The sequence below is a fragment of the Octopus bimaculoides genome, chromosome 12, assembly GCF_046866305.1.
Source record: "Octopus bimaculoides isolate indiv1 chromosome 12, ASM4686630v1, whole genome shotgun sequence".
In the NCBI taxonomy this organism is placed as follows: Eukaryota; Metazoa; Mollusca; class Cephalopoda; order Octopoda; family Octopodidae; genus Octopus; species Octopus bimaculoides.
The window spans coordinates 44,767,389-44,783,418 of NC_142939.1; the positions used below are offsets into that span (position 1 = coordinate 44,767,389).

Here is a 16,030-nt window from a genome sequence, read left to right on the forward strand (position 1 = left end):
TCACAATCATGACTCCGAGAGCGATGATGATATTCCGGTGAATCAAAGGTACAGTGGGGCAGCAGTGAATGACCCTGGACAACAGAACGTTGTGTATCGAGTGAGAGACAATTTCGTCCGACGGTATTTACTGATACGCCTGGCATAAAGGCGAACCTTGAACATGGAAGTTCGCCATTGGAAATCTTCCCCGAGTTTTTGATGGATGAAATATTCCAATATATAGCGGACTAAACGAATGACTATGCTGAAACCCATCCCCACCATGTTAGACCCGGGAATAACAGTGATTGGTTTCCAACCACAGGGGACAAAATCAAAGTTCTGCTTGCCCTGCTGAAACTGATGGGCATCGTAAAGAAATCGACCCTGGTGTTATATTAGAATCGGGATCCAGTCACGTCGACACCTTTCATTCCGGAAACGATGCCACTTGATCGATTTTTGATGCTTCTTTGAAATCTACATTTCAACACAGACGAGAACCAGGATTTACAAAATATGTCCTATCGTTGACTAAGTGGCTGAAAATTTCAGAACGGTGTATATCCCCAGACACGGCATTTGTACAGACGAGAGCTTGTAGAAATTCAAGGAAAGGCTCCGATTCAAACAATGCAACCCGACCAATCATGCCCGCTTTGGAGTCAAGATTTATAAAGTATGCCAGCCAACTGGCAGAGCCTGTGACTACACATGGAATTATTAAATCTACACTGATTAGGACTGAATTGCTCTTCCAGTGTTTACTCTAGCGTCAACTGATGAAAGTTTGTTTGACAAAGGCTACAGTATTTATATAGACAACTGGTTTTCCAGTCCAAACCTCTTTCTGCAACTGTGGGACTGTGAGGACGCAAAGGAAAAACATGCCACCCGATCTTCACAAGATAAAACCTCTGTAGGGGGAAACAGCGTACCGATGCACCGATAGTGGCATTCTCGCTCTAGTGTGGCGTGACAAGAAAACATCTGCATGTTATCCACAATGCACATACACTCTTGCTTACAAAACTCCACACACATGACATGAATAAATTCTAAACAAAAACATAACCTCAAATTTATTCAATAAAAAATTTTCCCAAACACCTTTCCATAACAACCCACCTTTAAACCTAATTACCACTCCACACAAACCCACACACCCAACGAAGATTTTTTAAGTCCATAGAAATTATACAAAGCCATGATTAACTTCAATGCATCGCAGTCTGAAGATGGCTTGACTGGCCGAAACTTCGAGGTCACTGTCAATAATATTCTTGTTTACGAATGATAATTTGTGCTCTGAAAAAGTATAGAGTAACCCATCAGATTAATGAAAAATTGTTTTTATTATAACCGAACATAAAACTAAACAAATATATATATACATATATATCGAGTATAACCAGCCTAAATTGCAAATCTGGAACTCGATTGAGGAAAGAAAACTCCGAATGACTCGTCCTTGTTTTCTTTGTATCGTCTGTTTGGATGTTTTGCGTTCTTGTCCCATTTTTGTATTATATACATACACACACACACACACACACACACACACACACACACACACACATATATATATATATATATATATATATATATATATAATACAAATGATATATGAGCATATGCATGTATATGTAGTGAACACCATTCTTTCCCACTGTTATAAATATAAACAAGTGCGGGCGTAGCAGGGAGCAGCCTGCTGTGTCATCACTTGACTGACTATTCTTTGCGCGGGTAAATTATCTCCACCCGTTCGCCCCAGGACGCAAACTGACCAACCACAGCCACTAATAAGGTCACGTGAGAGTGTTCTTCTAATGCTTTCCTGGAGCCCCTATATTACTATAAATAGCCTAAATTATCCCCGCCAATTCGTCGCGGCTCAGATCTTAGATCTGTTCGTTTTGACCACACAGGCGTAGCACAGCCAGCCAGTTCCAGCGACGACATCAACAACACCATCGTTCAGCTACAAACTACAAGCAACGCCCCCGACGTCGACAGTAGCAACACGACTCTACGACTACCACGTACACAAGCTACCAACAGCTAACCGCAGCTTCTCTTCTCGACCCTGTTTGTGTGATTTCTTCACCACGAAAATAACCAGAATCCGACACCTGCGAAGAACATCTGTATTCAAGAACCCGGCCCGGCATAGAAGCCCTAACATCACGACGAGTGATCGCTCTGCCCTAACGCTTTAACTTCTTATATACAGACATTTACCACTGTGTACTCTAAGAACCGGTATAGTTCCTTATACGTGTTACTGACTCTTATCAATACTTCAATACTATATATCTCTCGCATTCACATACATGTATTACTCGCACACACTCTTTTGTTTTCATGACGGCCTGTATTTAATGTGTTTTATTATGTCGCATTCACACTCACACACAGACATACGATTTAATGCTACAATAAATCTTACTGTTATACATCTCTATCGGTTGGTTCAATATCGTCTTCCTCACTGGCATTTCTTGGTTCACTATGTTATAGAATTATAACATATATATCATTTTTATATTTTGTGTTCGACCGTGTGACGCGTTTAAAAAAGGAGCCTGTTTTTCCATTCGTCACCATTTCTCCTTTTGGTTCGCACGGTCGTTCTTACATATATATACATATATGTACATAGCTACATCTACATGTATATATAGATGCATATCCGGGTACAGGGCGTCAAAAGAAAAAAAGGAACGGGAACATAAATAAAGCACAAAAACGGACTTTTTTTTACGGACAACAGAATGAACACATAGGAAAACAGACGAGCCACTTATAGAACTTTTCCTTCATCAGCTGCCTCTATTCTAAACTAGGCGTTATATATATATATATATATATATAATTTAATTTATATAAGTACTTTATAAGAATTTATCAAGTAGTTAGCGTGAAAAAACCTCATAAGGAAAAAAAACATCATTACATAAATTATATATATTTATGGAAAAAAATGATGGGTTTTTTTTTCCTTATGAGGTTTTTTCACGCTAACTACTTCATAAATTCTTATAATTCTTATTTATATATATATATATATATATATATATATATATATATATATATATATATATATATATATATATATATATGTAGAGAGAGAGAGAGAGAGAGAGAGAGAGAGAGAATTTAATAGACACAATACATGTTTTTATGTGCTACTAATAGTTTCACATGTTGAAAAATACCTCAAATATATTAATCGGGCACAAGCCATATATCATAATGAACTAAAATTGAATGAGAAAAGAAACGTGAAAAGTTGAGAAGGAAGCATATAGAAAACATGGAAGGTTAAAAAAACGGAAAACACAAAAGTAAAAAAAGCAGGTAGAAGTTATCTCCCTTCGACCTTCAATTATAAGTCTGGGAAAATATCAACACTAAAATTAACTTACCACATTTTCTATATGTTTCCTACTCACCTTTTCACGTTTCTTCTCCCATTCAATTTTTAGTTTGTTATGATATGTGGTTTGTGCCTGATGGATAAGCTTGAGTATTTCTCAACATATGAAACTATTAGTAGCACTTAAAAACATGAATTGTGTCCTTTAAATAAATAATATTTATCTCTCACCAGATGGAGTACTTTTTTAGTCGAGCTTCCCATCACGGAACAGTTCATTATGGGTGTGTGCTTATTTGTAATTGTTCGTCATTAGAGCACAATATAAATAACATCCTAGTTTCTTTTTATATCATTTATCTCATATCTCTTTGGTATTACAAGTAATTAGACAAGTTCATTAATAGCAGAATTAACTGTCACCCCGGTTTTAATTACCAAAATTTGGTTCACATTTATTTGGAAACATTCACAGTTACAAACAACTGCCAACTTGTCTCTCTGTCTTTCATTGTTTTGGAATTATCTCTTCTTTTTTGAAGTGTCTATCCCTTTATCCTATTTTTCAATGCCTATCTGTCTGTCTGTCAATTTATCTGTTTATTTAAGGCGGCAAGCTGACAGAAACGTTAGCATGCTGGGCAAAATACTTAGCAGTATTTTGTTTGCCTTTATGTTCTGGGTTCAAATTCCACTGAGGTCGACATTGCCTTTCATCTTTCGGGGTCGATAAATTAAGTACCAGCTGCATACTGGGGTCGATCTAATCGACTGCCCCCACCTCCCCAAAAATCTATCTATTTCTCTCTCTCTCTCTCATATTTATATGTGTGTATGTATGTATATATATATATATATATATATATATATATATATATATACATACATGCATTTATAAATATATATTTGTGTGTGTGCATGTGTGTGTGTGTAAACAAAGTCAGGGAGAGACGTGAAAAAAGGAAAGAAGAAACAAATTCTTGAAGACAAAATGTAAGTTATTAATCAGCTTTTCTTAAATCATTAATTATTTTCAATCTTTTCCTTTTTTGTATTAGGGCTACCAAAAAGTAATGTCGCATTTTGAGTAATGAGTTCAATTCATTATAATTCATATCGTAAATATATTTATTCCTTCAAAATATAATTGCCATCATAAGGAATAGCATTTTTACCACTTCAAAACCAGTTTTTTTGATTTCTCAGGCAAAAATTTAGGTTCTTTAGAAGAGAAAATGTTTAGGGTGTTGTTTCAAAACTGTCTCTGCTTTTGAATGTTTTTCCACTGGTAAAATGTCCAAGTGATCTAAATAAGTAAAAATTAGATGGCACTAGGTCTGGTGATTAGAGAGGGTGAGATAGAACTTCCTAGCCCAATGAGTTTATCCATTTTTTATTTTTATTTTAGCTAATCTTCACTGAATGTGACTATGCAATATTATTATGTTGCAGAATTCAAATTCTGCCAAGCTTGACTTTACTTTTTATCTTTTAGGGGTTGATAGAACAAGTACCAGTCAAGTAGTGGGGTCGATGTAATTGACTAGCCACTACCCTCAAAAACAACTGGCCCTGTGCCAAAATTTGAAATTATTTATCATGTTACAGGATGAGTTCCTCTCCCTTGACAGGATCTGGTTGTTGTTTTGAACAAAACTTGATAGACACGTTCAAGTTGTTGACAAAATAGAATTCTGTGGTGATACTTTTCCCTTTTTCCAATAATTCAAAGTGAACAATGTCTATTTTATTCCACCAAATGCACTGCAAAATCTTGGAATAAAGACGTCATCCCCTTTTGCACATCCAGAATGAATGGTAGCCTCTTTAACGTGTGACATCATTTTCTAAATAATGCTCATCTGTTATGTTCGGGTTAAAATTTCATCAACATCAAAAATATATGAATTTTCATGGGAGTTATGGCCGTTATGCAAAGAATATAATTTCCAAATTTCATAAAGATCCATTCAGTACTTTTGACGTAGTTTTGGATAAGAAAACAAATGACTAATGTGTGTGTTTGTGTGCATGTGTATGTGTGTGTGATGGGTGTATATATGTATAGATATCTGTATGCATGTATATATGTATATATGTGTACATATTACATGTACATCTATATATATATATATATACATCTACACATATGTATACATATACATGTATGCATATAGATCTATATATATATATATATATATATGTCATACTAATACATCCTTTTGTTATTTACACCACCTGTCCTCGTCTGTTGTTGTTTTTTCGTATATTCTCCCATATATATATATATACACATATACCTGTACATATACATCTATATGTATACATATACATCTCTCTCTCTCTCTCTCTCTCTCTCTCTCTCTCTCTCTCTCTCTCTCTCTCTCTCTCTCTCTCTCTCTCTCTTTCTCTCTCTCTCTCTGAAAGTATCTGTCATTACAGTATCGAAATGGTGTACATATACATCTCTCTCTCTCTCTCTTTCTGTCTTTCTCTTTCTTTCTTTCTCTCTCTGTGAAAGTATCTGTCATTACAGTATCGAAATGTGATTGTTTCAGTTAGTGGAATAGTTTCATTTTTAAAGTGAAAGTATTTGACATGAGTGTTTTTGTTTCACTTTTGACACGTAATATTTAAATAGTGGAGGAGATATTATGTTGCCGTGTGCTCGAACTCTGCAAGAAGTTAAAACATTTTTTTGACTAAAACACAACTGGAACCCTAAGTAAGGCATGTGTAAAATTTGAATGAAATTGGTTGCATAGTTCTCGAGTTTTAGGGATTCACACAGACAGACAGACAGACAGACACACATTCTCATTTATATATATATATATATACTAGCAGAAATACCCGGCTTTGCCCGGGTTAAAGAGAATAATGAAATCTAAAAACGCCGTCTAGACTACGCAACCCTCAACTGTTAGTAGCTACGATACCATATTTCTACATTAATAACTCTCCAATCCATGCCAGCATGGAACATAGACATTAAATGGAATGCCAGTCTCTCATCTAGGAGGGCCTTTAAATCAATGTTACCAACTGGGGACTATGTGTGTCGTAGTGATAATAAAAAGACCCAAAGGAGGTCTGCAACGAAATAATTTTACTCAACACTTTGCAAGTGAATCAGTGGAGGCAAAGATGCGTCTCATTTACTTGACAATTTATGCACCACATTGCAGAAATCACAATGTAAGTATATCTGAAAGGGTAGTCTTACACTGCTGTACCGTTGAATTACAAATAATGCTCATCTGTTATGTTCGGGTTAAAATTTCATCAACATCAAAAATATATGAATGTTCATGGGAGTTATGGCCGTTATACATAGAATATAATTTCCAAATTTCATAAAGATCCGTTCAGTACTTTTGACGTAGTTTTGGATAAGAAAACAAATGACTCATGTGTGTGTTTGTGTGTGATGGGTGTATATATGTATAGATATCTGTATGCATGTATATATATGTATATATGTGTACATATTACATGTACATCTATATATATATATATACATCTACACATATGTATACATATACATGTATGCATATAGATCTATATCTATATATATCTATGCATATACGTGTACATATACATCTATATGTATACATATACATCTCTTTCTCTCTTTCTCTCTTTCTCTCTCTCTGAAAGTTTCTGTCATTACAGTATCGAAATGTGATTGTTTCAGTTAGTGGAATAACGTGTACATATACATCTACATGTATACATATACATCTCTCTCTCTCTATCTCTCTCTCTCTCTCTGAAAGTATCTGTCATTACAGTATCGAAATGTGATTGTTTCAGTTAGTAGAATAGTTTCATTTTTAAAGTGAAAGTATTTGACATGAGTGTTTTTGTTTCACTTTTGACACGTAATACTTAAATAGTGGAGGAGATATTATGTTGCCGTGTGCTCGAACTCTGCAAGAAGTTAATAATTTTTTTTGACTAAAACACAACTGGAACCCTAAGTAAGGCATCTGTAAAGTTTGAATGAAAATTGGTTGCGTAGTTCTCGAGTTTTAGGGATTCACACAGACAGACAGACACACATTCTCATATATATATATATATATATATATATATATATATATATATATATATATATATATATATATTCCTTTATGTTTTTTACTTGTTTCAGTCATTTGACCGTGGCCATGCTGGAGCACCACCTTTAGTCAAACAAATTCACTCCAGGACTTATTCTTTGTAAGCCTAGTACTCATTCTATCAGTTTCATTTGCTGAACCATTAAGTTAAGGGGATGTAAACACACCAGCATCAGTTGTCAAGTAATGGTGGGGGGGACAAACACAGACACACAAATACCTACATATATATATGTATATATATATATATATATATATATATATATATATATATATATATATATATTATTTATTTATTTATGCGTTTCAGCAAAGTGGCTGCGGTCATGCTGGAGCACCACCATGACTTTCCGTCTTTATGCTGTGCTCTCTTCACGTTCCTTGCATGGCTCTTCTCCTCCACCTGATATAATCCAATCAAGAGTTTTGATGGCACATCTGGTGTATAAGAGAATTTGACATCGCTACCCTAAACTGTGTCTCATTTCAAGCCATTGGTTCATCTGGTATCGTGGAGAGGAAAGTGTCGAGTTTTGTTTTGAAAACCTCTATATCCATGTCTTTCAGGTCTCTCAATTGTTTTGGCAGGGCATTAAAGGGCTGAGGTCCTCTGAAACCGAGGCTGTTGCAGTACCTTGTTCTTATGTGAGTTATGTGAGATGCAGTGGATGGTACCCTTGGTACCATGCAGTGGCGACCTGTGCGGGCATTCATGTAGTACTTGATGCCAAAGTTTCGTACCAGTCCTTCCAGTATTTTCCATATGTAAATTATTACATATCTCTCCCGCCTGCACTCCAGGGAGTAGAGACCTAGTACCTTCAGTTGCTCCCTGTGGTTCATCTGCTGGACTGTGGCGGTCTTTTTGGTATAGTGACGCTGATTGTTAAAGAAGACAACAAAGACAACAAACGTTAAGGCAAGACATACAACTCAAGCCATAGCATACCTAGTTGTTTAGATCAGCTGTGAACTAAAGCCCATACTTTGTGTGTGAGTGTGTGTCTATATATATCTATATATATATGTGTATATGTACGTATGTATATATAAATATATACATATATATTTGTATATATATATATACATATATATATATATATATATATATATATATATATATGTATGTATATATATATATGTATATATATATATATATATATATATATATATATATATATATATATATATATATATATATATATATATATATATATATATATATACACACACATATATATAATATACATATGCATAGGAAAGTATTGTAGTTCGCTTGAAGCATTGTGTATTGTTTGTAAAGAATAAAAAGTTTTGAATGGTACAACAATGCACTATAATACAAAAAATGGACTATATACATGTTGTAATTTAGTTATCCATAGTCCGATGATATTTCAGAATACAATTCCTTCTTCAGATATTCTTAGATGGAGTCACTAGGTAACTAAATTACAACAGGTATATAGTCCATTTTTATATTATAGTGCATTGTTGTACCATTCAAAACTTTTTATTCTTAATATATATATACATATATACATACGTATATGTGCATACTTACATCTATATATATGCATATATATACATACACACACACACAATGGGCTTCTTTTAGTTTCCATCTACCAAATCCACTCACAAGGCTTTGGTTGGTCTGAGGCTATAGTAGAAGACACTTGCCCAAGGTGCCATTCAGTGGGACTCAACCTCAAACCATGTGGTACCTCTCTTGTTCCTGGTCGCAATGGCTTCTTACTACTATTTCTCCTTCTCCTACTCCATGTGTGTGTGTGTGTGTGTGTGTATGTGTGTGTGTGTGCATGTCAAGTGTCTGAGTTTCTTTGTCATAGCATTATGCTATAATTATAAAAAAAATAAACATCACTGTCATGAATATGAGGTTCTTTGTTTCCAGTTTTTTCTGGCCCAAAGGAAATATTAGCTTTCCTGGAAACAGTTGAGGATTGGTAGCACAGAGGGCGTTCTGCCATAGATTTGTTACCGTAGCAAATTCTCTTCTATATAGATATTCATTTAGTCAAACTGAAGCTTCTCTCCTTTTTTATTCCGAGTTTTTCCATTCAAAACAACTCACTGCTGTGTTAAATAGTTACATAATGTTTCTTAAGCTGCTACAGCCGTTGATGCTGATTCATACAAGGACAAGAGCCATTACTGTGTTGACCCCAGACTATCTAACTGACTCCAGGTGTTTCACAAATTCACACACACATACACACACACACACATATGCACACACACACACACACATACACACACACATGCACACGCGCACACACACACATACACACACATTCACAAATTTAATTGCTGAGATCATCAGTTAGATAACAACAGACATCATTTTGTTTGCTCGAAGGGAACAAATGGGAAGATACAAATGAAAGAGGAGATTATCATTTTTCAACAATGCAATGAATTAATACAAGACTGTCATGTGGTGTGTACTAGTGAAGTACCTTAATACAACTGACATTTGACATCAGTGCCACTATTCATACAGGATGTTTGTCGTATATTAAAATTGCCAATTATCTATGATTGAAATTGAGGTCATTTGGATGCATAAATAGAAAGACATAGAAAGAGAAAGAGTGAGAAAGAGAGGGGATGAGATAGAGACAGAGATAGTGAAGTATCATGTTCAAGGATATTCCTGCAATAGGATACAAACCACATACCATGTGCTGGGAATCAAATGTCAAATATTTTATTGTGAAAACAGTTTTTCTATTTTAAGGCAGATTGGGGTTCAATCCCTCTGTGTAGCACTTTGGGCAAGTGTTTTCTACTAAAGCCCAGGTTGCATCTTCTGGTGAAGAGGATTGGCTAACAAGAGTCCTGTGCCAGTGCCATGTAAAAAGCACTTGTGCCAGTGCCACATGAAAGCACTTGTGCCAATACCATGTGAAAGCACTCATGCTAGAGGCATATTAAAACACCCAGCACACACTGTGAAGTGGTTAGCATCAGGAAGGGCATCCAGCCAGAGAAACCATGCACCTGTTCAGGTAATGTTGATTTCATGGAGGGAGGGAGCGAATTAATGTACAGCACATACATTTTGATCTCTTATAAACAAATCATTCGTGCAGGTCGTTTGGCAAAAGCTGAATGTTCATACATTTTATTTGACAGGAGAACCCATCATATAACATATGCACACACACACACATACATAATACCTCGTTATATTGAACCCTACTATTTCCCACTAGTTAACTCTCTCATTCGTCTCTGATGAAGGGATATCCCTAACATCCCAGAAACAGCTGTAAGACTACCTTTCTCTTTATATATGTCCTATAAACTCCACACGGCCTTGGTTTTGTTGTCTCATTTTATTCAACATATACATGCTCACACAAGACCTGCATTAGACTCCTCACTCGTATTATTACCGAACCGAGAGTCTAAGTACGGTCCTCCCATAACGCTTACATAGTCTTACCTGCCATCTTGGATCTTCTGGATACCAGTACCTCCCATATATATATATATATATATATATAATAATTTTTTTCCAGAGGATGTGGCAACCGTTACCAATATAGCATAAGAACTTACCTTAGGAGATCATTAATTAGATTCCTTAAGGGTCGTTCTCACAGTTTATATTTATATAAGATTTTTAAACTTTTAAATTTTCATATTCAAAAGAGACAGAGACTTCAAATTCGATATATCGATTTATTCACCACTCTATGTTAACATTTCTATGCCAAACTTATCCAGTGACTGGTCCATTGGATTTAGACGTTTGGCACTTCTTCAGGAGTGGTTACCTTTCGAACAAAACACGAAAAAACACATACATAACTATTATTAGGTCTTTAGGACATCGTTAGCTTTCGTGTTTGTTATTATAGGGGAGATAACTCCTTAATTTTCTATTTTTATTGCTCTCCTGTGGATTTCCACTAGATTAATTATTTTGTTTATTTCTCTTTACTATACTATATTACCCGTATACATATGCATACATACACATGCACACTGTATATGTATATGTGTGTGCATGTGTATGTATGCATATGTATACGGGTAATATAGTATAGTAAAGAGAAATAAACAAAATAATTAATCTAGTGGAAATCCACAGGAGAGCAATAAAAATAGAAAATTAAGGAGTTATCTCCCCTATAATAACAAACACGAAAGCTAACGATGTCCTAATGTGTTTTTTCGTGTTTTGTTCGAAAGGTAACCACTCCTGAAGAAGTGCCAAACGTCTAAATCCAATGGACCAGTCACTGGATAAGTTTGGCATAGAAATGTTAACATAGAGTGGTGAATAAATCGATATATCGAATTTGAAGTCTCTGTCTCTTTTGAATATGAAAATTTAAAAGTTTAAAAATCTTATGATATATATATATATATATATATATATATATATACATATACATATATATATATATATATATATATATATATATATATATATATATACATACATATATATATATATATATATATATATATATATATATATATATATATATATATATATATATATATATATATATATATATATATATATATATATATATATATATATATATATATATATATATATATATATATATATATATATATATATATATATATATATATATATATATATATATATATATTAGGCACAGAAGTGGCTGTGTGGTAAGTAGCTTGCTTACCAACCACATGGTTTCGGGTTCAATCCCACTGTGTGGCACCTTGGGTAAGTGTCTTCTACTATAGTCTCAGGCCAACCAAAGCCTTCTGAGTGGATTTGATAGACAGAAACTGAAATAAGCCCATCACATAAATATGCATATGTGTGTGTGTATGTGTGTGTGAGTGTGTGTGTGTGTGTCTGTGTTTGTCCCCCACCATTGCTTGATAACCGATGTCGGTTTGTTTACATCCCCGTAAATTAGCATTTCAGCAAAAGAGACTGATAGAATAAGTACTAGGCTTACAAAGAATAAATCCTGGGGTCAATTTGTTTGACTAAAGGCAGTGCTCCAGCATGGCTGCAGTTAAATGACTGAAACAAATAAAAAGAATAAACGAAATATATATATATATATACACACAGGCATAACAGAAGTAAATAGACACCCTTATAATTGTTAAAATTTATTTAAATCTGAAATTATAAATTCAAATTATTTATTGATTATCATAATGTGAATATCTAATATTTAGTAGACATACCCCTTACATTTTTCCATGCAATGACCCGATAAGGCATGCTACTGATCAAATGATGAATATTCTCAAAAGATCTGGCTTTGAGGATGCTTTCTTGTTCTTTTTACAAAGTGTCCTCTCCATTATGCCCAGAGGTATTCAATAGGGTTCATATCTGGTGACTAACTTGGCCATGGAAGCTTCTTAACGCCATTCTCTTCCAACCAATCTTGGGTCTTTTGAGCCATGTGACAAGGAGCCCCATCTTCCATAAATAAAGAGTCTTCTTTAATCATTTCACCACTGGAGAAGATTGGGCGGAATCCCTTCTGCAATATGGATACATACTTATTTGAGTTTATGTTTCCCTCATACTCCACCAGCTCCGATCAACCATTACTCCAAATTACTCTCCAGACCATCACAGAATAACTGCCATGTTTCACTTTTGGTTGCAATCTTTTTACATCAAATTCTTGACCACAGAGTCTCAAAACCCACACTCGATCACTGTCAGAAAATGCAGTAAATCTGGACTTATCAGAGAATAATACAGTGTCCCAAAATGCTAGTGGCCTCTCCACCATCTTATTGGCCCAATCTCTTCTCCACTTGATATTGGCTTGACCAAGAAGTGGCTTCCTTCTTGCTGCTCTGCCATAGTAACCATGTTTGTGGAAACACCTGACAGCTGTTCCGGGACTGACATCAACTTGTTCTGCTATGTCAGAGGCCTTGCAACAAGGATTATTCGACACACTTCTCTTATCAAAGTGAAGGGTCATGTATTAGAGGGCCCTGGTCAACCAGGGCAAGGTGATGTGGACCCCTTACCTCCTCTGGTAAGTTACACAATCACTCTATTAACTGTAGAAAATGGGATTCCAAGGTTTTCCATGATTTTACGCTGCTAAAGTCCACCTTCAGATTGACTAACAATACGGTGTCTTTGAAATTCGGACAGTTCTAAGGTTTCTTTTGTATGTGGTATAATTAAACAGTTACATATAGAAACTGAACTATTAAAAACATCAATTTGAAATAAACAAAATGATGTTTTATGGCATGTCTATTTACTTGTCATGTTTGTGTATAATATATATATATATATATATATATATATATATATATATATATATATATATATATATATATATATATATATATATATATATATATATATATATATAAAAGAGTTTGTGTGTGTGTGTGTGTGTGTTCCTTATAGATTCAAGAACTGAGATGCCAATTTTGGTGTAAGAAGTATCAAAATATTCAGTAATCTTTCGGCTACCAAATAAACTTTATTTTCATTTACATGTTTGCATTAGAAAAATTTAACATTGTAATCCTTCTAGAATATGTATGAGTGAGAAAAACAAAGAATGAGAAAAAGACAGAGGAGAGAGAAAACAGCTTTCTATAGATGCTGAAAGACAGAGGGATAGCGGGAGAGAGAGAGATGCTGATGTTTCATACTGTATGTATGTTCTGTAGGTGAAGGTGAATGAAAGCCGGCACAAAGACAGGAGGAAAGCAGGAAAGAAGGAGATGCTGATAACTTTGGAAACAAGGTCGGATCGCACAATTTTGCGGTCATTTTCTTGCAATATTTTGATTTTCTTCCAATGTATCACTTTCGTCCAATGTTTCAGACATATGTAGAACTTGGTATTATCTCTCTCTTTCAATTTCTCATTATAATGTATGGAAACATGTCAACATGTTACAACTTCACACACTTCAGCAATATATGACAAAACCAGGATTTCATTCCATATGGCTAAATTTGCATTTCATTTCATTTCTTACACACTTTGCTATCAATTCATCATCATCATCATTTAATGTCTGTTGTCCATGCTGGCATGGGTTGGACAGTTTGACTACTGCTGGTAAGCCAGAAGGCTGCACCAGACTCCAGTGTGATTTGGCATAGTTTCTACAGCTGGATGCCATTCCTAACGCCAACCACTCCAAGAGTGTGATGAGTACTTTTATGTGCCACCAGCACGAGTGCCATTTGTGTGACACCGATATCTGCCATGACTGCAATTTTGCTCAGCTTGATGGGTCTTCTTCTCATTGCCTCTGCTTTAAATACTAAAAGGTTAAAATTCTATAAAAATAAATGTCAAATGATATTGTTGAAGGAATGAGTGCCTTCTAGTAATGATAGGCTGAAAAATTAACCTAGTCGTCTCACTTACTTACCCTTTTACCTCTCTCTCTCTCTCTCTCTCTCTCTCTCTCTCTCTCTCTCTCTCTCTCTCTCTCTCTCTCTCTCTCTCTCTCTCCCCAGATGGGGAAGTCATGTATTCATCTCTTCAGCAAGACAGCTGCTTCTATTACACTTACATATTCCTCAACACATTACCCCAACTTACTTGAAGAGTCTTTGATTTGCATACCCTTGATAACCTCACCACTGCTTGCTGCACGAAAAGTACCTAGTATATTCTGTGGAGTGGTTGGCATTATTAGAAAGGGCATCCAACAGTAGAAACTATACCGAAGCAGATACTGGAGCCCAGTGCAGCTCTTGGGCTCATCAGTTCATGCTGATCCAGACATCCCATGCTGATATGGAAGAAAGGGCATTAAATGATACACACACGCGTGTGTGTGTGTGTGTGTAGGCATTAATCCATCAATATCATGTTTGGCTGTAAGGCGTTATTTATTGTCTTCATCTATCATTTCAAATTACATTTGTTTACTTTCGTACGTCCACCCTATATTTTGTTCGCTCAAGCCCTAGTTCTACACAAATTTTGTGGGTGTTGCCAATTTATAAAGTTCCCAGTTCATTAAATGTACGAAACTGTGTTTTAGTATTTTCAGTCAATAACTGATGAAGAATTGGGGTCCTTCCGTGTCTGCCTACGTGTATGTTTTGTAGTATTTAACGCATTTTTCGTGTGTGTGTGTGTGTGTATGTATATATATGTGTGTGTGTGTGTGTGTATGTATATACATATATATGTATATATGTGTGTGTGTATGTATATATATATATATATATATATATAATATATATATATATATATATATATATATATATATATATATATATATATGCATTATATTACGAAGAGGCACATAGGCATTTGAGGACACATGAGTGAACTTAGGTTTGTATGTATACATGTGTATAATTGTGTGTGCATGTGGGTATATATATGGCAATTTTTGTATCTTAGCCAATGATGGGGTATTGTTAGAACACCAAATATTGTGGCATTCATCCTGAGAGAACCATTATCATTTCATGTAGCTTCACCTACCCTCAACCCATGGGCTCAAGAACAGGGGTTGCCGAATTTTTCTAGGGTGGGTGCAA

At 35.0% G+C, this 16,030-nt stretch overlaps 2 protein-coding genes across 9 annotated transcripts in view; one reads left to right on the top strand and one right to left on the bottom strand.

Annotated features, from left to right (window-relative positions):
- Window positions 1-3,652, bottom strand: part of LOC106874569 (DNA ligase 3) — an 86,797-nt gene extending 83,145 nt beyond the window's left edge. The window contains exon 1 of one of the 3 annotated variants that reach the window (XM_089360969.1): window positions 3,414-3,652. In XM_089360969.1, coding sequence (XP_089217095.1) covers window positions 3,414-3,418 — 5 coding nt within the window. In that variant the 5' untranslated portion in view covers window positions 3,419-3,652. The remainder of the gene's footprint in view (window positions 1-3,413) is intronic. The other 2 variants (XM_089360974.1, XM_089360973.1) reach the window with 2 other exon arrangements.
- LOC106873081 (uncharacterized) overlaps window positions 2,011-16,030 on the top strand; it is a 53,394-nt gene continuing 39,374 nt past the window's right edge. For 2 of the 6 annotated variants that reach the window (XR_008265311.2, XM_014920312.3), the window contains exon 1: window positions 2,011-2,247. The gene's annotated coding sequence lies outside the window, so the exon portion shown is untranslated. Of the gene's footprint in view, window positions 2,248-4,234; window positions 4,358-16,030 lie in introns of those variants that run through there. The other 4 variants (XM_089360979.1, XM_089360976.1, XM_089360978.1 and 1 more) reach the window with 4 other exon arrangements.